This window comes from Tachysurus fulvidraco, chromosome 21 (assembly GCF_022655615.1).
Source record: "Tachysurus fulvidraco isolate hzauxx_2018 chromosome 21, HZAU_PFXX_2.0, whole genome shotgun sequence".
Lineage (NCBI taxonomy): Eukaryota > Metazoa > Chordata > Actinopteri > Siluriformes > Bagridae > Tachysurus > Tachysurus fulvidraco.
The window spans coordinates 3,595,695-3,619,270 of NC_062538.1; the positions used below are offsets into that span (position 1 = coordinate 3,595,695).

Consider the following 23,576-nt stretch of genomic DNA (forward strand, 5'->3'; position numbering starts at 1 on the left):
ATCGTTCGTCGAGCGGACGATCATCTTGATGCTGACTCGTATGTTTTCATACCTTTAAATAGAGAAAGCAGAAGGTGGTGAGCTTGAATCCCAGGTGCACCAATCTGCCACTGCTGGGGCCCTGAGCATGGCCCTTAACCCTCAATTTCTCAGGTTTCAGTATTATTCTATAAAAAGTATAACGGTGTATTTATACGCGAATGCGCTGCCCAGAGCCGTGTTGTTTGGAAGATCAGGTTCAAGCCTCAGCACTACCAAGCTGCCACTGCTGGGACAATTGAACAAGGCCCTTAACCCTTCCTGCTCCAGGGGTGCGGTATCATAGCTGTCCCTGTGCTCTGCCCCCAACCTCTACAGATGGGATAAGAAGAAAAGAATTCCATTGTGCTGTGATGTATACGTAGCGATAATAAAGGCTTCTCTGCCCCCAAATTCATTTCGCTTTTCCTTTCGTCTCTACAATATATCAGTCCACCGGAAAGGTGCAAAAGGACGTGTTCACGAACGAGCGTTAATCCGTTAAAATGAGCCAAAGAAGGATCTCCGTTATCTGTACTGATCTTTCCAGAAAAGAAAAACAGTTAATGGAGAAATTTCTACAAGGCCTCTCGGACGGTTCGGATGTAAAAGCGATTGTTCTACAAATCAGAGCCCGTTCCATTCATTAGTCTGCTGGAGTAAGACTTCAGATCTCAGCTTGGCTGAAAGTCCCTGCTCATACAAAGATGCTTTTAATCACTGATGAGCAATTAAATCATGTCAGCATTCTGCCACAACTAATCAGAATACCAGTAAAAAGGAAACATTAATTAGAGAAGAAAGCGCTACGTTACGCAACGGGCCGACATGCTTTTTAATTATGCAGAGGGAAAAAGAAACGTGCTCGTCTGCCTACGCTGGAAGAGACCTGATGGCGAGAACGTTCACGGAACCGAAGATGTATAACTACCATACGCGACGAGCGAGGGAGGGTAAAGCGGACGACACGGAGGATCGTCACAGCTTTGTGGAACTCTGTATTCCTGGCTGTGTGTCGTTTTGAAGGCCATGTTCTCTGTTATCACGGAGAGCTTCGTTTTTTAAAAACAGCATTAAAAACAAAAGTCAGATTAGCATCGTTAAGCCTAATTTTGATCGGTTCAACGCGTGCAACACGTATGTAGCAGAGTACAAATGCTTCTCCTCCATCTTTGCCTGTTTAGAGTGTGAAGTCGATCAATGCCCAGCACAGCCAGATAAATCTCTTACAAGCAAAATACATGCTGCGCTTCAGCATAAAAAAAATAAAAAGTAGTAAAAACCAGAATAAACACTGGCAGTGAGTTTACAAGATGGTGTGATTTACCAGTCTGGAAGGAGATTAAGCTGAAGACAGAATTAACTCCTTAGACAGAAGATACAAATCAATCTATCACATGAAAATTGTATTGTTACATATTCAGCCAACCACGGTATGGTAATACAACATGAGAACATGAAAAGCGTTGACTGTCCGTGTCAAAGGGGCTTTTTACACCTGGTCACTTCACACGTTTCCTGTGACCCGATGCTAAAAAGCTATCCGATGTTAAAAAGACCAGGTCTAAATTCCCTCCGAAACGGTTTCGAGACGGATATAAATCCGATCGCTCGAACCCCTTCAGGGGGTGGTCTGGGACGCGTTTCAGATGAAACTGGACAGGTGTAAATGAAATGAATGTGGTTGTTCAGGCCACATACGTCAGCGCTATACTCCTCCCAAACGGAAGTACGTCACTCGCAGGTGGTGTCTCGTTGGGTCTTAAAACACACTGCTGCCACCAGCGAATATGCAGCAAACAGTAAATGCTGTTTTTTTGTAGCATAAACGCCGTAACGGGTTTTTTCGTCTTCTTTTTGATCGCATTCTTAAAACCGCACACACCAAAGCGTGTTCCATTTCAATTACCCCGGAAATGAGGTCAAATATATTTGCAGTTTGGGCGGGAGTAGAAAGATCGGATCGATATCGATGTGCCGAGACACGTTTATGTGGCCTGATGTAAATGGAACAGTTTTAACAAATCAGCTAGCTGACCAGGTGTAAAAAGGCCCTAAGACGTAATGCTATAGATGGTCTTTCCACCACTAATAAGATAACAGATCTTAAGTTTTAAGAGTAAATAGATAGAGAACGCAGTCTTGGTTAGTCTCTTAAATGAATGTGAGGCAAATTAGCATGTTTTAGTGTTATAAATTGTGAAAAGAATAAAGGGAAAATAAAAATAAAAATCGACGCATATGTTTTAAAGTGATTTTCACGACAGTCCTTGAGAAAGCGAGATCTAGCTGAAGTCTAGGAGTCACGTTCTAAAGCTTGCTTCTAATTAGTCAATTAAAATAGCTGAAACAATTAAGAATGAATAAATTAAGGTGAAGACGGTTGAAACATGCTTTAAAATTGTTGTCGGTCAAAGACCCAAATGTTACTTCTAAGTAAATCTGAACCGAGTCGTCACAACGCCGAACTGAGTCGTATTGAATCGTTACTTGTTTCGGTATTGTATCGTGTTTCAAGACGTGCATCGTCTCATATTACGAGAGGAAAATTCGCCATTACGTCTCACAATTATTTCTCAACTTGTACAGAAAAGCCGAAAACGGCGATAAAAAAAAAAGGGAAACAAAAAAAATGGACGAACACCTACAGCATCCATACCGTGAACATCGATAAAAATCCATCAAACTGCGATGAAAATATTAGCAGAATCCCCAAGCTGCTTGTAGGGTGATTAAGCTACTCGAGTGTGAGTGAACAATACAAGCAATTGCGATCATTAACAGACTTGCAGAATGACTCATCGTCATAAAAGAAAAAAATGTAAATCCAAACCAGAAACTTAGAAAAACTTGCCGGTTGATTAACGTTTATAGCGTCACGTAGAAATCTGTGATTATAAACTTTTCAGAACCGAAGCTTATTATCCGTGGCTTTGATTGCCTCGATTGTCACAGGAGCAATACCGATTCAAATGATTTCCTGTCTGTCTTACGTAACAGCCTTTTATAAATAAATCGGGAGCTGTGTTCAGCAGACAGCCGGTGTGAGAGAAATAGATTGAGAGTTGTAAGGAGAGCAGCGGGAGTCTCGGAGAGAACGCTTGGATTCCCTCTGCCCTGTCCAATTTGTCTGATTGCTCATGGCGGACTTTCCCCCCGTTATCATAAGGGTTAAACCATGTGGTGCTGCGCAGCACGAGCTGAAGAGTATTAACAGAGCTACAGATTGGAGGGCTGCCCGAGGTCATCTGGCTTCAATATGCCGTCAATGACGGAGGTGTGTATGCGTGTGTATAATAATAAAAAATAAAAAAAACACTCAGGAAAATGTGATCAGGATATTCCCGGTGCTCTACCTGTCACGGACACTCGCACGTTTTTTTGTTGTCTTTTGACACTGGATAAAAACGCAGAGGATGCGAATATCGACCTTACCTAAAGCCAAATGAGTTCAGCACAGAAGAGCGTAGGAAAGCGCTGGATATTATTATATATTATATTATATTCTCTAACAGCCATGATGAAAAAAAAACACCACACAGGCTCAAAGTTCACCTCTCGCAGGCCTGAGCTACTAACCTCAGGCAGTCTGGAAGCTTCCATTATTGACTCGAGGTCTTCCCCAGCGTTCCCTCCGGCATCTTTGACAAGGTCTTCGCTTTCTTTATTGAAAGGCAGAGTTAGATTTTCTTTTTTTTCTTTTTTAAATCTATTCATTTAGGCGCTCGGTCTCTCGTTCACCTTTCAAACGGAGAAGATTTATAACGACACAAACCAGGCAGAGGCGTTCTTTTCTTCTCTCTCTCTCTCTCTCTCTCTCTCTCTCTCTCTGTGTATGTGTTCAAATAGCTTGTCTTTTCTCACCGGAGTTTGTTAACCTCTTCAGGTTCGCTTTAGCCTTCGTGGCAAAGAAATGTGAGCGAGTGTGAAAGAGAAAGGGCGAGAAAGAGAGCGAGAGCTTCTGTTGTTGGTCAAACTTTGGCTTGTGAAAGAACGTGTTCTCAAAATAAGTGCTTTATATCATAACCTGTTGACATTTTGCATTTAAACCATCAGATAGGCGTCAGAGGACACCGTGTCCGTACCACATGACCTGGTTCCTTCAGTAGGTTCACAACTCAACCCCTTACTAACATATCTTTGTCTTCTAAGCCACTTACGGATTCTTAACACTCTTCTTACTTCATCAGCACTTCGACTGTTTAGCGCCTGATACGGCTTAGGCATATTATTACTCGGGCAGCTTCGTAAGCAGAACGCTTAAGCTACGTGGCTTCGTTATAAAACGTGTCGTGCCCCGACTTCGGTGACCCGACATCACGACCCCGGAACGTACGTTCTTGTTTAGGTTAAGGTTGCAGTAATGCAGCTAATAAACTCACGACATTCCCCACCATGAGCTGAAGTGATCGTACGACTCGACCGGCTCATACGGACGTAATGCTGATGTACATGTAACAAACCCAGGAGTTACAGATAGCATACAATTTCCCATTGGCATTGGTGATGGATGGGGTAGTTCGAAGCCTCTGCAAATAGCAAGAACGGCAGCCAATGAGAGTCTGAAAGGAAATGAAACGTATCTGATGTCACACGTAGCAGATCCCCGAATCTGGTTCATCATCCATCTGTTAGTGCAGGAGCGAGACCGTAAAGCAGAAGCACGATAATAATGTTTCTAGAAGAAATTTAATAACATACGTTTTTTCCCCCCCACCAGTCTACCTCCGGTTCTCTTTACAGAACAGACGATTCTCACAACCCCGTATCGCTTGAACCAATCCTTCCACCACGTTTGTGTCTCATTTCCTTTTATTCCATTACCACATAGACACGTAGCTCATGATAAACCAGGATTTATCAATCACGCAGTCTCGTCTGTGAACGATCGTGTAGTCTGTACACATAACTGATCACAAGCCATTAGCCTAAAGCCAGGTCCTTTTTTTAAAAATTTGTTTATTTAAAATATTTATCGAATATCTTTTAAAAATAAATCCACAGGTTTCTGTTATTTCCTCAGTACATCAAAATGTGTTGAAATTCTTGTCTGGTGTAATCACAGGTACACTACAGATGGAAGGGGATTAGGCTGAAAACCAATGGGGTATTGCTTCGGCTCAGAACAAACACATAGCCGCCGTTGTGTGTTGAATGCTTGATGATGATTGGTCAGATAGTGGCGGTTATAATTTCAATAAAAAAAAAAAGAAAAGAAGAAAAAAAAAAGCTTGTTGAAGTGTGTGTATGGTGAACAGATAATATATCATGTGTGTGTTTGTGTGTGTGTGTGTTCATTGAAAGAGTGGCATTTTTATTTAAGGAGACTTTAGGAAGAAGTCTCCAGCGCTTTTTTTGCATCCTAAATATCATACAAAAAAATGTTTTTTGAGCCGCTGTCGGCTGTCGGAGCCGCACGTCGCTGAGTGTTAGGTATAACCGTGTGGTCTGGAGTGTGTTATTCCGCTTAGGATTTAGCAGCGACTGCAGTGTTTTATTTATTGCTGAACATCAAGACGAACAGTTTAACGGTTTATAGTTAGATTAATGTTGTGAAACGTCCGAGAGACAAGTTATTTCCTGTTCTCACTTGTGTTAAAGTAGCAATAAACACCCCCACACACACCCACTCGCCCACACCCACCCACACTTACCCACTCACCCACACCCTCACCCACAAACACTCTCACCCACAAACACCCACACACTCACCCCCACTCACACCCCCTCAAAACTCACCCACTCACACCCCCAAAACTCACCCCCAAAACTCACCCACACAATAAATTACGCAAAGCACCATGACCAAAACAAAGCACTTACAACCAAAGAGCCTTCTAAAAACAAACTAAATGCCTCCTAAAAAAACACAATGATTAAAGGCTTCATTTGTTAACAAACATCTGTTTATACATCTTAGATTATAGGAGTTATCCATACGAGTCCCCGTGTCTGAGCCGTTACCATAGAAACAATGATGTATTAGAAGAAGTGCATTAATATTAACCTTTCCTTCACGATACAGCTGGAGCTACTTTCTGAGCTCTCCGTGCTGTACTGTGATAAAAATTAAACCCACTCCTTCAGACCAATCAGAGACAAGCATTTTGAGCATCCCTGATATTGTGTACAAATTTTTCTCGATCAGTCAGAACCGGCATCAAAGAAGCGCAATAAAGTTAAAACAGCAAATTAAGGTTTAAAATAAAATTAAAAATTGTTAACAAGGCATAAATAAAAAACAAACACATATATACATATAAATATATTCTCTGAAGCCACACAATCAAAAAATGTGCATATGAACCACGTTTACTGCTGAAGAGCTACAACTATAGTGTAATACATGTACACAGGGGGCGGGACCTGAGCGTATTAGAGTGCATTTTATTGGACGAACACAAGACTAGTACAGGATGAGTCATTAAATAGTGTTTGGGTTTCTTTCTTTGCCGCAAACGAATTCGTGTATATTTTACGACACCGCTAACACTCAGAAACCCTCCTGCTGATTTAAAAAAATCCTTTAAAAAAAGGTCCCATTTTTCTTTATCTGTTTTAAAAACTCCACTTTATACGAACGATACGGAGAAAAAGGTACAAACTAAAGGGTTCTTCCACCTCCTAACACCCTTTAGGACAGGGAACCCGTCCTATAGAGAACTTTTAAAATGTCCCACCGAGGATCCAAAGCTGAAGAACTTCTCTTACATTTAAAAAAAAAAAAAAAAAAAGAAGAAATAAATAAACGTTAGATTTAAAGCTGCTGTAAAAACTCTTCACCTCAGGAACATGGAGATCCTCGAGTACGTTCGTTTTCTCAGATTTTACACGAAACAAACAACAAAACTCGACAACAAACCAAAGCTAAAGCGTTTAAACAACAGTTAATTAGTTTGACACTTTAAATAAAAAACCTTGCTAATATAACTTAGCAAAGGAGTTTAGCTAAGTGGCTAAACTCGACACCTAGACACACTGACTGAACTGATCGATTATTAAAACGCTTATAACCTAAACTCCTCTCGTACCTTAAGAGTTATAACGTTTTTGGGTTTTTTTTTTATTCACGTCAAGTTTTTATTTTATTATTGTCATTATTAAAGAGCTTTATTTAGCTAGCTAACTGTTAGCTCAAGACAGAGACCCTTTATAACCGCTGCTTCAGGGGGACAAATAAATAAATAAATAAATAAATAAATAAAAACACACACAGGTAACAAACAGCAAAGACAGACGGTTAGTTAGTGAGTTTATTTCTGTTTACAGACTGTTTAACTATCTGTGGATTTATCTCGACTTCTTATTAGCAGCTAGACAGCTAAGTGAGGTGAGTCTGCAGCTCCAAGCTACTCAGTCATATATCTAGCTTTCCACATGGATTCCTTCCGGTTCCTAGTTTCTATTTAATTCTCCCCCCCTTTTTTTTTGTTTGTTTACAAAATAAAATACAAATCCAAGGGTTTTGTTTGTGTCTTATTATGTTAACCCGGCGAGTGTGTGAGTGTGTGAGTGAGTGAGTGAGTTAGTTAGCAATCCGAGGTTTGCTGTGCTGCTCAGCCGACTGCTAGCAAACAAGGCTAGCTAATATACGTGAAATACTAATAAAGGATGAGAATCCGTATAAATATTACACCTGTTTACTCACCCGTACAAACGCAGTGAAGCAGCAGTGTAGAAACGCCGGGGTCGTTTGGGTGAATGAATGATTTATAAAGCGCAGAACAAGGCTGTGTGTCAGACTCCAAGCTGAAGTAAAGCGTCCCGGGTATTAATGTGGAGCTGGAGCTGCTTCTCTGCTGCTGGAAGAACACAAGATAAACTCTCTCTCTCTCTCTCTCTCTCTCTCTGTGTGTCCCTCACATCCACAATGAGAGCAATGCACTGTAGCAGCCGCTAGAGGGTGATCAACCTTCTTATCCTAACCTAATAGGAGTGTTAGGTATAACCGTGTGGTCTGGAGTGTGTTATTCCGCTTAGGATTTAGCAGCGACTGCAGTGTTTTATTTATTACTGAACACCAAGACGAACAGTTTAACGGTTTATAGTTAGATTAATGTTGTGAAACGTCCGAGAGACAAGTTATTTCCTGTTCTCATTCGTGTTAAAGTAGCAATAAACACACACACACACACACACACACACTAAGCCACACTTACAGTACCCACACACACTCTCACCCACTCACCCACCCACACTTACCCACACACGTCCACTCACCCAAACACCCACACTCACCCACACACACACCCACTCACTCACACACACACCCACACTCAGCCACACACTCACCCACACACCCACACACACCCACACTCACTCACCCACACACCCACACACACCCACACTCACCCACACACAAACACTTACTCACCCACACACCCACACACACCCCCACTCACTCACACACACACCCACACTCAGCCACACACTCACCCACACACCCACACACACCCACACTCACTCACCCACACACCCACACACACCCACCCACACACAAACACTTACTCACCCACACACCCACACTCACCCACACACACCCTCTCAGCCACCCACATTCACCCACACCCACACACACACCACCCACTTACTTTAGACAGCATCACCTAGATACACACTCTCACCCACTCACCCACACTTACCCACACACGTCCACTCACCCAAACACCCACTCACCCACACACCCACACTCACCCACACACCCACACTCACCCACCCACACCCACACCCACACACCCACACCCACACACACCCACACTCAGCCACACACCCACACTCACCCACACTCACTCACACACACCCACACACCCACACTCAGCCACACACTCACCCACACACCCACACTCACTCACCCACACACCCACACACACCCACACTCACCCACACACAAACACTTACTCACCCACACACCCACACTCACCCCCACACACCCTCTCAGCCACCCACATTCACCCACACACACACACACACCACCCACTTACTTTAGACAGCATCACCTAGATACACACTCTCACCCACTCACCCACACTTACCCACACACGTCCACTCACCCAAACACCCACTCACCCACACACCCACACTCACCCACACACCCACACTCACCCACACACACCCACACCCACACACTCACCCACACACCCACACCCACACACACCCACACTCAGCCACACACCCACACTCACCCACACTCACTCACACACACCCACACACACACACTCAGCCACACACTCACCCACACACCCACACTCACTCACCCACACACCCACACACACGCATTTTATTTCCTTTATTTCCTAATCGGTGATGAACATGTCTCACATGTGACATCATCACATCTTCATGGGCCTCGCTTTATGCACAGCAGCATTGTCATGTCAAAAATGAAACATAATAGTGTTTTTTTAAAGGGTCTTTAAACACATTTCCACCAGCTTTTCTTTGCTTATGTGTTTTGCAAATGTTCTCGCCTGAGAGCAGTATTTGGTTGAATTTTCTAGAAAAAAAAAAAAACAACTTTAGACAACTGTCCAGTTGTCTAGGGTTAGGGTATATATATATATATATATATATATAATTTTATGGAAAACAGATGCTCCAGAAATAATCAATTTTTAATCAATTTTTTATACAATTTTTATATACAATTTATTAAATACTACAATTAAATAAAATGTAAATAGTTGTAACAGAAATCTCAGCACCCCTTAGCATGGTTTAACACATGGTTTAACACTGACGTCCCAAACTCTAGGGGGCGAGATTAACTTTTTACATCAGCTGTAATCCTGGTTGCGTTTCAAATAAACCATCCGCAGGCTATTTACCGCACTATCTAGGGTGTATAACCTGTTATTTCACATTGTATTGTTTCAAACCCTATATATAGTTCACTAAACGTTCTTTCCTGTGTTCGGTATTCGAGAACACTTCAGTCAGGCTTCTGGACGGAATCCCAAATCACTACCTATTATTAAGTGCACTTGGTCTATGCTGTGACGTAACGGTTTATGCTCCCTAGATAGTGCACTTATTTTCAGGGGACGGTGAGATTTGGGTTGCTGCCTAGTGTGTGACGCGCAAAAGCTAATCAGAAAGCGGGTGTTTTTTTTTTTTTTTCATCTGGCTGTAATCGAAAATGGCGACTTCCTTGGGCTCTAACACGTACAATAGACAGAATTGGGAGGACTCGGTAAGTATAATACTACATATTATAGTTGTTATAAAGTTACAGCTTATTTTTACGCCTTTAGCGATACGTTTTTAACACGAATCTGCGTGGATAATCGGCTAACGTTGTCTCTCAGATAGCAAGGTGCTACAGCTGGCCTACTGGCGCTAACAGGCTAACGTGCTAATGTTGGCTAGCGAGCTAATTCACCTCGACTAAAAAAAAAATAGCATTAGCATCCCTGTGTTGAGCATAATACTTAAAAAAATACAATATTTGTTTTAATCGATCGCATTTACGTAAAATTTCTGCTATATCTTATCTCTCGAAGCTAACTAAAGCTAGCTGCCTTGTTTAAATATGGCAGCGTTGTGTTAGCTAGTAATAGCTAGCTAGCTAGTTAGTTAGCTACCGCTTTAAATGCTGACATTTATTTCTATAAAAAAAGTCCTTATTACTTAATATTTAAAACTATCAACAATTTTACAAAATTCTTCGGTCTTGTGATATCTAGCAAGACTTTAATATCTGACCCTCAGTAATTTCGAGGTACATGTCGATGTATTTTCTTGATTTATTTTTTTAACTATTAACTTAATAGATTTTTTTTTACTATTATTACTATTTAACTATTCATTTAATAGATAATTTTTATGGAAGATAAAGTTTTAATTGTTAATTCATGAACATTTACATAAAACAGTTTTTTTAAGCTGCTATTTAAAGGTGTAAAATGAGAATTAAACTCCTCTTTATTCTACGAAATAACCTGCCTAATATGTTGAAAATGCTGAAAAATAATTGTTTAAGCCATAATGTAAGCAAAAGCGTATTAAGTGATTGAGAAATGAATGAATCTGCAACGTAAATGCATCGTGCAGCACCTTGTGATCCTTATTTTTTTTCCTTTATAAAAACACTAATTAGTGTGGCCCCTATTTACGAACCTTAAGGAATATTCTGGAGTGTAAACTTTGACACTTTAGGAATAGAAATGAGAGGAAACCACGCAGCGCTTACTGTTTATTGGCATCTTCACCGTTGCTCAGTTGTACACGAGGACTTTGATGATGTTACCGTCATAGTAAGGAGAGACGTTTTGGTATCGAGGGCAGCGTTTGACAGGAAATTATCCCACATGAAACCAACAAATAGTTTAAAATATAACCGAGAGCTGTAGATCCTGTCATTACTGAGTTTACTTCTACTCTGTTCTCACTTCATTCGCTGTTTTAACTCTTTGTTTCGTGTCTTTTCCTAAACAGGACTTCCCTATTCTCTGTCAGACATGTTTAGGCGAGAATCCATACATCCGAATGGTGAGTGTCGTTTTTAATATTGAGCTCTTTACATTATACACTGCTTTTTATGGCAAGATGACTGACTTAAAACTCCATCATGGGTCATTTAGTTGCCAGAAAATGTGAAGATTCTTGTTGTTTCTTTCGAATATATGCACACATCTAGTGTCAGGTTATGGTTGTGATTTAGTTAGCCTTATTTTATAGCAATAAAAATATTTTATAAAAACAAAATTTTATCATAGAGACCGTCGCTAAGGACAAGCATGTCCTCTTCGTCCTAGAGATTCCTGCCCCAGACAGAACATTTTATTTTAACTGTTTCACGCTTACTCTAAGTCTGTAAGGTTACAAATGCCACCGTTGCATTGGGAATTTGAACCATATCGTGTATATTAGCTGCAGAGAAACACACTTGTATGATAATGATGCAGTTTATTCATTTGCCTGCTCTGCTCAATGTGGCATAGATCTGATAGCCTCATGGTTATGGTGTTGGACTACTGATCAAAAGGTTGCGAGCTCGAATCCCAGGGCCACCAACCTGCCACTGTCGGGCCCCTGAGCAAGGCCCTTGACTCTTAATTGCTTAGTAAAAAAAAACAGAGAGAGAAAATGTAAGTCTCTCTGGATAATTACATTTGCCAAATGCAATAGAAGTCAATGCTGAATGTCCCAGTGCTGTTTCTCTGGAGCTTCAAAATGCCTTGTGACATCATGGCACGCATTCAGACAAAGCTTACTAGGATTCAAATACCTCAAACACGAATAGGGATCATAGAAAGTAATTAAATGTGTGTCTTCAGTGGTAGGAATTTAAAAGAAAAATCACGTACTTGTAGTTTCACCCATTTCAAGTATTTTTTTTTTCCTGCAACAAAAAACACAAAAAACAACAGCAAGTTCAAGTGATTTTTGGCCACAATAAACAGAAAGAAATACTCAGAAACCTGTCAGTTCGAAAAGGACGACCAGCCAAACTTTAACGATGAAATACGTATGTAGAGGAAACATGTAGGATTACCCGCTCCTCACTTACCTCTTTATTTCTTTTCTTTGTTTTTGTAACAGACCAAAGAAAAGTATGGCAAAGAGTGCAAGGTAAGAGAACAGACCACAGTTTATTACCTCAGTTTGCTCATTTCACGTTAAGTACTTAACACAGCCTTTGGGTTCTGTTTGTGTCTCAGATCTGTGCTCGTCCCTTCACCGTGTTCCGCTGGTGTCCGGGGGTCAGGATGCGCTTTAAAAAGACGGAAGTGTGTCAGACCTGCAGTAAGATGAAAAACGTGTGTCAGACCTGCCTGCTGGATCTGGAGTACGGTACGGAACTGATTCACGTTTTCACACTCGCTCACTGTTCACACTCGCACTTCAATCACATGCGCATCTTTTTTTTTCTTTTCTTTTCTTTTTTTCCCCCCAAAATAATTTAATTAATTTTTAATTATTTATATATTTATTGAATTAATTAATTTATTTTGTTTTCTTTTCTGTAGGTTTACCCATTCAAGTCAGAGACACAGGGATATCCGTTAAAGACGACATGCCAAGATCGGACGTGAACAAAGAGTACTACACCCAGAACATGGAGAGAGAGGTGATTATATGGCTTCTCGCTACTAATTATTTATTTTTTTCTGATATACTATATACAAAAATACATGTTTTTAATTATATATATGTATGTATATAATTTTCAAAATCTCTAGTGTACTTGTAGCATTGAGTGTTTTTATCCTTTTTTTTTTGTTGCTATGACGATATGGATTAAGAATATTCAGACCAGAAGAATGAAATTTCCGTCTGCGTTGTTGCTTCTTACTTGTATAACGTTTATAATTTTTGTCTTGTGAATTAATAAAGAAACTGACGACGAAGAAGCACGGCACGTTTTAATTAGACATTTTCCGATAAATTTATTACCCTACATTCTAATCAAATGCACATACAGAATATTTTGGCCCCCCAACCCACCCTGTCTGTCTGTCTATCATAATATTCCCCCTGTTCCCCCATTTTAATTATTTTACGTGTTAACGATTAATTTAGTGATTTTAATTAGTAATTTAATTTGTTAATTAATGTAAATCTGGACTTTTTATGTGTTAAACGTTTTTCTTCTTTTCCCCCCAGGTCGCCATGTATAAATTTGGACTCTGTTTAATCATAGGACCCCTGTCGCTCATGCTGTCTTCTGTTTATCGATTATACCTTATTAACAAAAAGAATGTTGTTATCGCATAATTTCTTGCATTCAGAGCAACACATTTTATGTTGAGTTTGTTTGGGACGTTTCCATGATGCTCAGGTGCTCTGATTAAATTGCTGCTGCACCAGAAACAAGCCTTTTTTTGACGCATTTGACAGCAAGCATTCTCGTCACCCGTTTAGATAAAAAGCAACTACACTCGTATTTGTGCTTTCTGCTTTTTTTTTGTCTTCCATGGTTCTGTTTGTGTGAAGCTTTGTGTTCTTTTTTTTTTTTTTTAGGAAATAAGTAAAACTGTTTTAAAAATCTTGTTTCTAGATCGCGAACTCTGATGGCACAAGACCAGTCGGTGCTCTGGGCAAAGCTCCCGGGTCCAGTGACATGCTACTGAAGCTCGCTCGCACCACTCCATACTACAAGAGGAACAGACCTCATATCTGCTCTTTCTGGGTGAAAGGAGAGTGCCGTAGAGGAGAGGAGTGCCCTTACAGGTGAGCTTCAGCTCTTACTTGACTCAGATGTATTAAATCTGTGTGGGCTCAAGCGGTCAAGACTCTGGGATGGGATTGACATTGAAGCCTCAGTATTGCCAAGCTGCCACTCTTGAGGAAGGCCCTTGACCCCAACCTCCAAAAGAATTTTACTGTGCTGTGATGTATACGTGACGTTAATAAATGCATCTTCTTCTGATTGACGTGACATTCTGTGTAAAACTGTACCATAGGCACGAGAAGCCCACCGACCCGGATGACCCGCTGGCTGATCAAAACATTAAGGACCGTTACTACGGCATCAACGACCCGGTGGCTAATAAGCTGTTGAAGCGAGCCTCTACGATGCCTCGGTTAGACCCACCTGAGGACAAGTCCATCACCACGCTGTACATCGGAGGCCTAGCAGATACCATTACAGATTCAGAGCTCAGGTACAGAACAAGACGAATACATAATGGTGTTTTCACCTCTCGGTAGTACGACGGTCTCTGTGACCGTCCCGGGCCGCTAGTGTCAGACTTGATTCGAACTCTTAACCAGAGCTCTGTTTTCTTTCGGTCCGTTTATTTCAGAAACCATTTCTACCAGTTCGGAGAGATCCGGACCATCACCGTAGTGCAGAGGCAGCAGTGCGCCTTTATCCAGTTCGCTACACGTCAGGCGGCCGAGACGGCTGCAGAGAAATCCTTCAACAAGCTCATCGTTCATGGCCATCGCCTCAACGTCAAGTGGGGCAGGTAAGTCTGGGGTTTGAAGCTACGTTCACGTGTCACAGAGCTGTGAAGTTGAAGCACAGTGTTTGTGAGCACGTGTAGTTGATTCCTGTTGATTCAGATTCAGTACAGAGTTTAAAATGTATGTCTATATCAGTTGTCTTTATGAACAATACCATTGGGTAGCATGTCTGCTGACTTGTGTAATGCACGTGTAAATATTGTTTTTTTTTTTTTTTTTTTTGTAATAAAAATGTCACAGGTCCCAGGCAGCACGAGGAAAAGATGGTGAAAAGGAAGGCGTGACTGAGAGCGGAATCAGACTGGAGCCTGTGCCCGGCCTCCCCGGAGGTACGTTTCACATACAGATAACGATCTATTACTGTTCACCAGATTAGATTAGTTTGTGTTGACTATGCACTAGAAAGTGATATTTAACTTATTTTATATTCGACAAAAAGTTCCATTAAGGACATTATTGTTTTTCTAGACCAGGAGTTCTCAAGCTTGAAATTCTGAATACTGGATTTATTAAATAGCTGCTTATTTATTCAGGTCCATGTAATGCTCAGTGGCGTAAACTACGTTTGTCACCTTCACGTCGTAGTGCGTCGTATTTATTCTTGTGCTTTGCAGCACTGATTCAGCAGTTAAATATAACATGCATAGGATCACAAATTGCTTATGGGTTGGATGTAGTAGCTCATGGTCAAGTCCTATTTCCACCAATGCTGCCACCGTTGGGCCCTTGAGGAAGGCCCTAAACCTTTAATTGCTCAGTTGTATACAAATAAGACCAAATAAGGATAAGTGTGTGTACGATATAATGTAAGATACTGTATATATAAATCACCTTGTAATTGAATTTAAATCCTGATTTCTGTTGCTGTTCTTTGTCGGGTTTATTTATCATTTCTGTACTTTCTATTTAAAATTTCACTTTAAAAGAGAAAAAAAATCTGGTTTTCCTTACTGTAAAATATTTTAAATAGTATGGAAATATGGGAGATTTTTTTCCCCTCCAAATTTCATGTTCTTACTATTCACTGTTGAACATGAGCAACATTTAGAGAAACAGTATTTTAAATGTTAATCTGGATTTAAATATGATAATGTATGTATAACCGCCGTGTGCACAGCACGTGTCCAGCACTTTGATGACCTGTGTCTGTGTTGTAACTGTAAACTAAAACTGCACAAAGCTTTTAGGAATTGTTATAAATAACCGTTGGTCCCGAAGTTCTCCCTAAGCTGGAGAATCTCTAACAGAGGTTGCAAAAGAGGTTTTTTATTTTTTTTAGCTAAATCCTCAACATGCTGATCTTTTCTAGTTTAGATTGCAACAATGCAGCGTGAGTTCCTTTCTGTTTTGTCATCGTGTTTGTCATCTATATCGTCTTGTTGCTCTTGTTATTAACCTACAGCATATTGCGGTGCTGCGTGTCTAGGCATACTTGTCTGAGCCTGCCATTGAAATATAGAGAATAAATTTCACAGTGCTTTATTAGTGGTTTATTTTAAAGCGAAAGACAAGTGTGTGTGTGTGTGTGTTAAATGAAAACAAATTTGTCAAGGAATACGATTCTGTAATGAATAAATCACCGTCTGTAATATATTCCTCGGCATGTAACAAGCTTGTATTCCACAGCGCTGCCTCCACCGCCCGTCTCCACCGACGACATCTCAGCTAACTATTTCAACTTGGCGCCTAACACCGGTCCTGCTGTCATGAATTTAGGGATCCCCCCTCCCCCTGGAGTAGCCATTCCTCCACCTCCAGGTATGTTTTCCTCTCTTTGCAGTTTTAACAGTTAAAACAATGTAAGGATTTTTTTTTTTTTTTTGGTAACTGTCTTTTTTCTCTCTGCAGGTTTTGGCCCCCCTATGCCCTACCCCTCTATGGATCCTATGGCCCCGCCAATGCCACCTCCAATGGCCATGAGGCCTCCAGGGCAGGTGCATTATCCTTCCCAGGATCCTCTGCGTATGGGCGCACACGCCAGCCGCCACGGAGGCTCTTAGACCCGAAAGGAAGCTACCTTAATATTCGGATATGTACAAGAGTGAAGAAGACTTTAAACACACACCCCCCCCCTTTTTTTTTGGCCAACGGCCCACCCCTCATTTCTGGAGTCTTTTTATATCAGTAACCTTTTATGAACTTGGTGAACTTGTCGTAGTGTTCCTGCTGTCCTAGAAATAAACATCTTAACTAATTATAGCCAACTTAAAAGTGATAGGACGTACCTCATTCGTAATGCTTTTATATTTGGAATCGGAGGTTTCAAAATGCAGAGAGGATTTTTTTTTTTTTTAATTGGAAGAAATGTGGAGTTTTTCTTTTTACAGTTCTGTGTAAACAAGCGAAGAAATCTGCAGTGACCAATAAATACCACATGAGGCCATTGCTGACTGCTCTTTTAGTCCCCGTTTACCAAACAAAACAACAAAGGATCGGTACCAAGAACGGATTTGTCAAATAAGAGACATAACAAGATTGAACAAATATGTATTGTTTATATTGATTGACTTGTGATGTCAAAATTCCTTCCTAATCCTGCTCTCTGTACATTTGTATCTAACTCTAAAGCTTGAGTAGAAAGTACTCGGTTTTATTGGCTCAGTTTGCAGTTGATTTGATGACATTCCAAGCATGCTGATGCTGATGGTGTGTGTGTGTCATGATCGAAATGCAGCTCTTCACCACTTTAATGGTGTCAGTCCTGCGTTAAGCTCTCCAGCCTCTCGGTATGCGGTTAAAGTTGGGCCTGGCACATATCCTCTCCCAGGTGAGTCTGGGCTCCGTGTAGGCCTGCATGAGTTCAAATCCAGGCAGAGGCAGGGTCCGGGTGCCACCTGGCGTCCCTCCAAACGGCATCGGCGCTCTGTGAAAACATTATTTTTTTTGTTTCTACATCTTGTGTCTTTCTTATGGAGAAATGGAGTGTAAGTAGTTTTCTATCACACTATGTCAGAGCCTCAGTGGGGCTTTGAGGGTCAGAAGACTTGCGCTATGTTCTCAGCCGAGCAATTTGTAAAGATGGAGTTTAGCAGTTTGCAAGCAATCATATTACTTCTGTTTATCATGTGACTGTCATCTAATAAATTTCTACCATATTTTGCATGGGCTACAGTCTATTTTCCAAGTACTCTTTACATGTTTACTCAAATTTTTTTTGTGAATTTTCAGGTTTATTTCTGGTCATAATAATTATGGAATAAAATGCAACAAAGTGTGATGTGTTATCAAAATAATCCACATGGGGGCAGTGTGATGTTGCAGCCCCAAAGTGAATTATTTTCCCAAAAACTGATGTTCCTCTTATGCTACAGCCAAACATGCGGTTTGTTGCGTATTGGTTAAATAAGAAAACACAAAGCCCCCCGTTAGAAAACCTCTACGTAAATACGTCTGATCCTGAAGACTCCTTCCAGAAAATACTAGAACGTCATCACCGTATTAATGCTTACTTTAACCCAGTTGTGTTGTCCTCGTGTAAATCACTATAGGAAAATTAAAGCGCATTGAAATTTGAAATCCTCAGTTATTAAAAAATGACTTATAATTAACACGATTTCTGACCAAATGAACATTTTAATCTACTCAGGTAGAAGATATGAGTTGTTTGCTTGATTATTTTGACATTCCACTACTTTCTAAATCAGTGTGTGCACCCTGTGTTTTTTGATGTCTTGAATTGCTCTGATTGATTGTCATTTCCTCTCCACGGTCCTGACTGCGACCTTGTAATGATTAGAGAGTTTGACTCCTAACCCTAAGGTCGTGGGCCGGCTACGACTGAGGTGTCCTTGAGCAAGGCACCGAACCCCCCCAACTGCTTCCCGGGCACCGCAGCATAAATGGCTGCCCACTGCTCCGAGTGTGTATTCACGGTGTGGGCATGGGTCACCATACTTATCTGTATCTCACGTCATTTTGTCTCTCCGGTTAAAAAAAAAATCCTTAAAATGGCTTGGACAAGTTCTAGAGATTTGTTCAATCGAAGTGCATTTGGTTGCTACACCGATTACACGTAGCCCATCTAATCATTTTTTTCATCCGGTATTCTCATAATACCCACTAAACTGTAGCAAATACATGTATAGTGCATGTGAGAGTTACTTATACGGTCCATTGTAGTTTATTCCCATTAAAATTAGCTAGTCTGTCTATCTGACCAAAATATATGATAATGCTGACTAAACAGAAGGTCACCCATAACTGTGCCAGTCCCTATTAAGCTCTCTCAAGTATTACATTACTATTATGAAAGTAACACTTAAGAGTAACAGAAAGAACGACTGCTGGTCTTGTAGCTAGCGGTGCTAAGTTTTGTCACACCATGTACTCACACTATGATCGTCACCTGGTGCTGCGGTCTGTATTCGCTTTGTGAGATCAAAACACTAATGAAAGAAATAATAATTCTAAGCTAGCTGACTAATGCTAGTTGTATCGTAAATTTAGATGCAGGTCTTTGGCTGTACAATGTATTACTAGGAACAAAATATTTAAAGTACATTTTCTCCACTGATTCAGTGTAGCTTTAATGCTAACCATTCGTCTTCTCTGAGAAAAAGCATGAATGGGAAATAGATTAGATTTCCTAAAAAGATTAGTGACCCTAAAAATGGTATATAACTTTTTTTTTTTGTAGTAATCTTTATAAAATATTCTTTTAATGCTAACCTGTTGAAGCATCTGTAGTTAGCAGGGATGAGTTGCTGAGGAGGTTCGGGCAGATGGGAGCTAATGTTAGCCAGCATGCTTTCACTGTCATTCTGTTCTTCCCATGGCGAGCAGTACGACTTGGGGATTACAGTAACGTTGAATTTCTCAGGAGGAATCTCTTTCAGAGGCTCGGAATATCCTGAGGCAGTCAGAGTGTGTCAGATTTATTATTTCATTTGCAAATACATATTCGATAAACGGACTGAAATTCGGTGCCGTCACCTGGTGCGAGAACGCTCGGACTTCCCTTTTTGGCTCCGCTGTGACGGAGTGTAGCCAGCGGGTTGTTTCTCTTTGGTGGGTTGACCTTTGTGCTGCCGTGAGCTTTGTCTGTTATTTCTTTTGTAGCCTGATGACATGATGTCTGGCTTTGCTAAAGTGGATAGCAATCACAATAACATACAGTATAATCAGAATGGCCTTGTTATTTAGATTTACATCTGTGCACAGGGAGAAACCATATTCTAAGTCTACTAAAAGCATGAATTTTCATGGTTTATTTTATACAAGTGTGTTATTGCACTTCGGCATTGGCTTACGTTGTCGGCTTGTTTTCCGGCACCTTCCAGCGTGAACTTCTCGGTTCTCTTTTGTCTCTCTTGGAACATTCTGGACCCCCTGTTTGCGACCAGGTTCAACTCCTCCATCATTATATCCTGAGGAACGCTGATCTTCTTTCCCAAGTCCAGACACACTGTCAAACACACACACACACACACACACACACACACACACACACACACACACACACACACACACACATAATGGATGAGTACATCATGATTACACTGTATGAATTCATATATAATTATATGGTTGCTCTTTTTCTATATTAAACTTACCAAAGTTGAACAAAAGACAAATGTTTTTCAGTCAAATGTTCTATAAACCAGAATAACTAAATCCTTGAACTTATACATGCATGTTGTGGTGTATGCACAGTACCTTGCACAGTATACAGTATATTTATATACGACGCTGTATTCGTGTCTTTTTACCTGATCCTCATTTTGGTCCGTCCTTGACAAAGGACGAACGAGATGTGAAGGCTTGAAAGGAAATCCACCCACGTGAAGAAACAACAGGAGAAGTATAAGAGCATATTATTTTTTTCTGAGCTAAGATGTCTAGAGGGTTTGCTCAATACACAGGGTTGTTTTCTTAACAAGGGTTTTTTAGAAATGTCATTCCCTTCATACCTACAAGCTGTGTGAAGCTAATGAGGGTCAGGGAGGTATAAATCATTTTCGGCCATGTGTTTCATGCATTTATTGTCAGCTTTCTTGTTTATATGGCGTCACATCCCTATCAGTGAAGCAGACATTTTATTGTCCTTCCTTTCCGAGGCAGACTTTGAATAATAATGGTCTAATATTAGAGAGTGCCGCTGTTATCTCCCTGCAAATTGGCCACAAAGCATTTGTCTTTTTCATAGTCTGTTATTTGGTTTGAATTGCACAGGAAGCTTAATATTTTCTCAGGAAAAAAACCCTAAATCAACCAGATATTTACTGTTGTAAACTATACATATGGTAAAAGTCCTAGATATTTTAGGTATTATTGTAATGTTTATTATTGTTATCTTCATATGCTGATCTGACTGAGCAACTGAATCACTGAATCATTAAAATTGACAGTGAGGTCTGAATGAATTCGGATCAATTGTGCAACTGATTTAGTTAATTATTAAATTTGAGTTTGAATAATTTCTGTTGAACTGAGCAATCATATTACTGACTCTTTAAATTCGACTCAGGAGTCTGAATGTACTGTATTCCGAAAGGCTGAGCAGCTGAGAATCACTAATCATTAAAATTGACACTAGGATTAGGATAAATTACGATCAACTGAGCAAACTAAATCACTGAATCATTAGATTTGACACTGAGGTATGAAAAAATGTCTTATAAACTGAGTAAGTGATTCACCGAATCATTCATTTTGACACAGGGATTCAATCACTGAATCATTCAATTTGACACTGAGGTCTGAAAAGAGTCTGATAAACCGAGCAACTGAATCACCGAATCGTTAAATTGACACTTGGATTCGCATACATTCTGTTGAACTGAGCAATCAAACCAATTAATCATTAAACATGGATTTTGGATCAATTCCAAGCCTGCTGTAGACATCAGTGCATCTTTCTGACAGTTCTTTCTCTCGCCCTGTTGGTCATGCGTGATAAAGATGAAAGCTTTTAGATCCTTGCTGTGATATTGCATTAAACACAGTCGTCCGGCCTCAGCCGTCCTCTCCCGCGAGACCGAACGCTTTTCAATTATAAATGTTTTGATGTAGTTTTCCTGAAAGGATTGAAACCAGTATTTAAAAAAAATACAATCATGTTGTTTTATATTGACATTGTGTATGCCTTACCTCCTCGTGCCTCTAAGCACAGGTCGACAGGCATGATGATCCGAACCGTCTAAAAGCACAGCTTAAGGTTTGCTTTCTCACTACAGGAATCTTTAGCATTCATGACACATGCAACACAGCACTTATTGAAACCCTTCTGTAGCTCTTCTTACGCATAAGTAAGTAATTTATATGCTATACCAAGCTCTCCCAGGCTTACCGGTTTATGAAGAAAATGCCGTTTCCTTTATACACAAGAGTCTGAATCAATCTGACTCTGTCTTTAGTAGCAAACTCTTATATTTGCCAGCTATCAAATGGACCCTGAAGTTTCTCCATGGTTGCTCATAGGCTTATTATAGAGAAGAGGGAGTGAGTGCTAATGGACTAGGATTAGCAGAACTGTTTTTTTTTTGCATCCCCACTAATAAAAACATGATCCTTAGACACGCTCACAGATGGTCTAGAAAATTTGAGAGGCAGCTCTGTACTCTGAGTCATCCACAAGCCTTTCGTTCTCAGAGTTCATAATTACGCATGAGGAGGGTCCCTGTGGAAAGAAATGCAAGAAAGCTAGAAGCCAAACATTTTTACATTGCCTCCTTTAATTTTTATGCTCTTTTTATGGTTTTTAAGTTATTGTCAGTAATCGGAGAAGAAAGAAAGAAAACCTCATTTCTTTTGGAGAATTTTTTAAATCTTTGACTCTGTCATTATTTATTGATCCTAATTTTTTTTTTTAAGTGTATCGCTTCTGTAATATCAGCAAATCTATCCAAGTATGAACTAGAAATAAAACTAGACATGTTAGCCTCTTTTCCATCCATAGCATCCAAACTAGGATGCTATGGATGGAAAAGAGGCTAACATGTCTAGTAGATATCACCGGTAGCTACTTAAATAGATAGATGCTTAGACAAAATACTGTAAACCTGAATCTTTGTACATGCTAAACATCTAAACATTAACAGCTAACAGGTGAGCTAATCTCTATGTAGCTAGCTAGTATAGCTACAATACACACTGATAGTCCTTGCTAGCAAAAGTGAGCTAATTGCTAGATTATTAGGAAAGCTACTGAAATTAAAATATTGCATTAATAAATACATTTTATTTATTTATTTTTTTTCATGTATTTGGAAATAAAGGACAAATATATTTAAATAACGGTAAAAACTGCAGCAGCTAGAACTGGTAAACTGCAGCAGTGGTTTTATCCTAATATACTGTTACCAAGTATGTAGTTCTATAAAAATAGATTTGTTCTCTGATTAAAAATACACGTTAACATGCCTGTACTGTAAAGAAATATGACACAACAAATGTTGCCAATATAGTTTGCCAATAGAGGGTTGGGGGTTCGATTCCCGCCTCCGCCTTGTGTGTGTGGAGTTTGCATGTTCTCCCCGTGCCTCGGGGGTTTCCTCCGGGTACTCCGGTTTCCTCCCCCGGTCCAAAGACATGCATGGTAGGTTGATTGGCATCTCTGGAAAATTGTCCGGAGTGTGTGAGTGTGTGAGTGAATGAGAGTGTGTGTGTGTGTGTGCCCTGTGATGGGTTGGCACTCCGTCCAGGGTGTA

At 40.3% G+C, this 23,576-nt stretch overlaps 3 protein-coding genes across 5 annotated transcripts in view; 1 reads left to right on the forward strand and 2 right to left on the reverse strand.

Moving 5' to 3' along the window:
- The window catches only part of ndst1b (N-deacetylase/N-sulfotransferase (heparan glucosaminyl) 1b), a 70,579-nt gene extending 62,694 nt beyond the window's left edge, over positions 1-7,885 (reverse strand). For 2 of the 3 annotated variants that reach the window (XM_047805556.1, XM_047805553.1), the window contains exon 1: positions 7,667-7,885. The gene's annotated coding sequence lies outside the window, so the exon portion shown is untranslated. The remainder of the gene's footprint in view (positions 1-7,666) is intronic. The other variant, XM_027153379.2, reaches the window with a different exon arrangement.
- Positions 7,886-10,058: 2,173 nt separating this feature from the next.
- Positions 10,059-18,028, forward strand: rbm22 (RNA binding motif protein 22). Its single transcript, XM_027153475.2, has 11 exons — positions 10,059-10,207; positions 11,452-11,505; positions 12,559-12,588; positions 12,678-12,810; positions 12,987-13,087; positions 14,018-14,190; positions 14,424-14,624; positions 14,766-14,930; positions 15,169-15,257; positions 16,555-16,686; positions 16,777-18,028. Exons 1-11 carry the CDS (start codon positions 10,154-10,156, stop codon positions 16,926-16,928), a joined length of 1,284 nt encoding a protein of 427 aa, XP_027009276.1. The 5' UTR covers positions 10,059-10,153; the 3' UTR covers positions 16,929-18,028.
- LOC113646957 (myozenin-3) lies at positions 17,161-22,372 on the reverse strand. Its single transcript, XM_027153476.2, has 6 exons — positions 22,217-22,372; positions 22,018-22,107; positions 20,178-20,332; positions 19,861-20,011; positions 19,597-19,777; positions 17,161-17,791 (listed from the first exon to the last, which is right to left on the reverse strand). The coding sequence occupies exons 2-6, from the start codon at positions 22,049-22,051 to the stop codon at positions 17,635-17,637; spliced, it is 678 nt and encodes a 225-aa protein (XP_027009277.2). The 5' UTR covers positions 22,052-22,107; positions 22,217-22,372; the 3' UTR covers positions 17,161-17,634.
- Between the last annotated feature and the right edge of the window lie 1,204 nt (positions 22,373-23,576).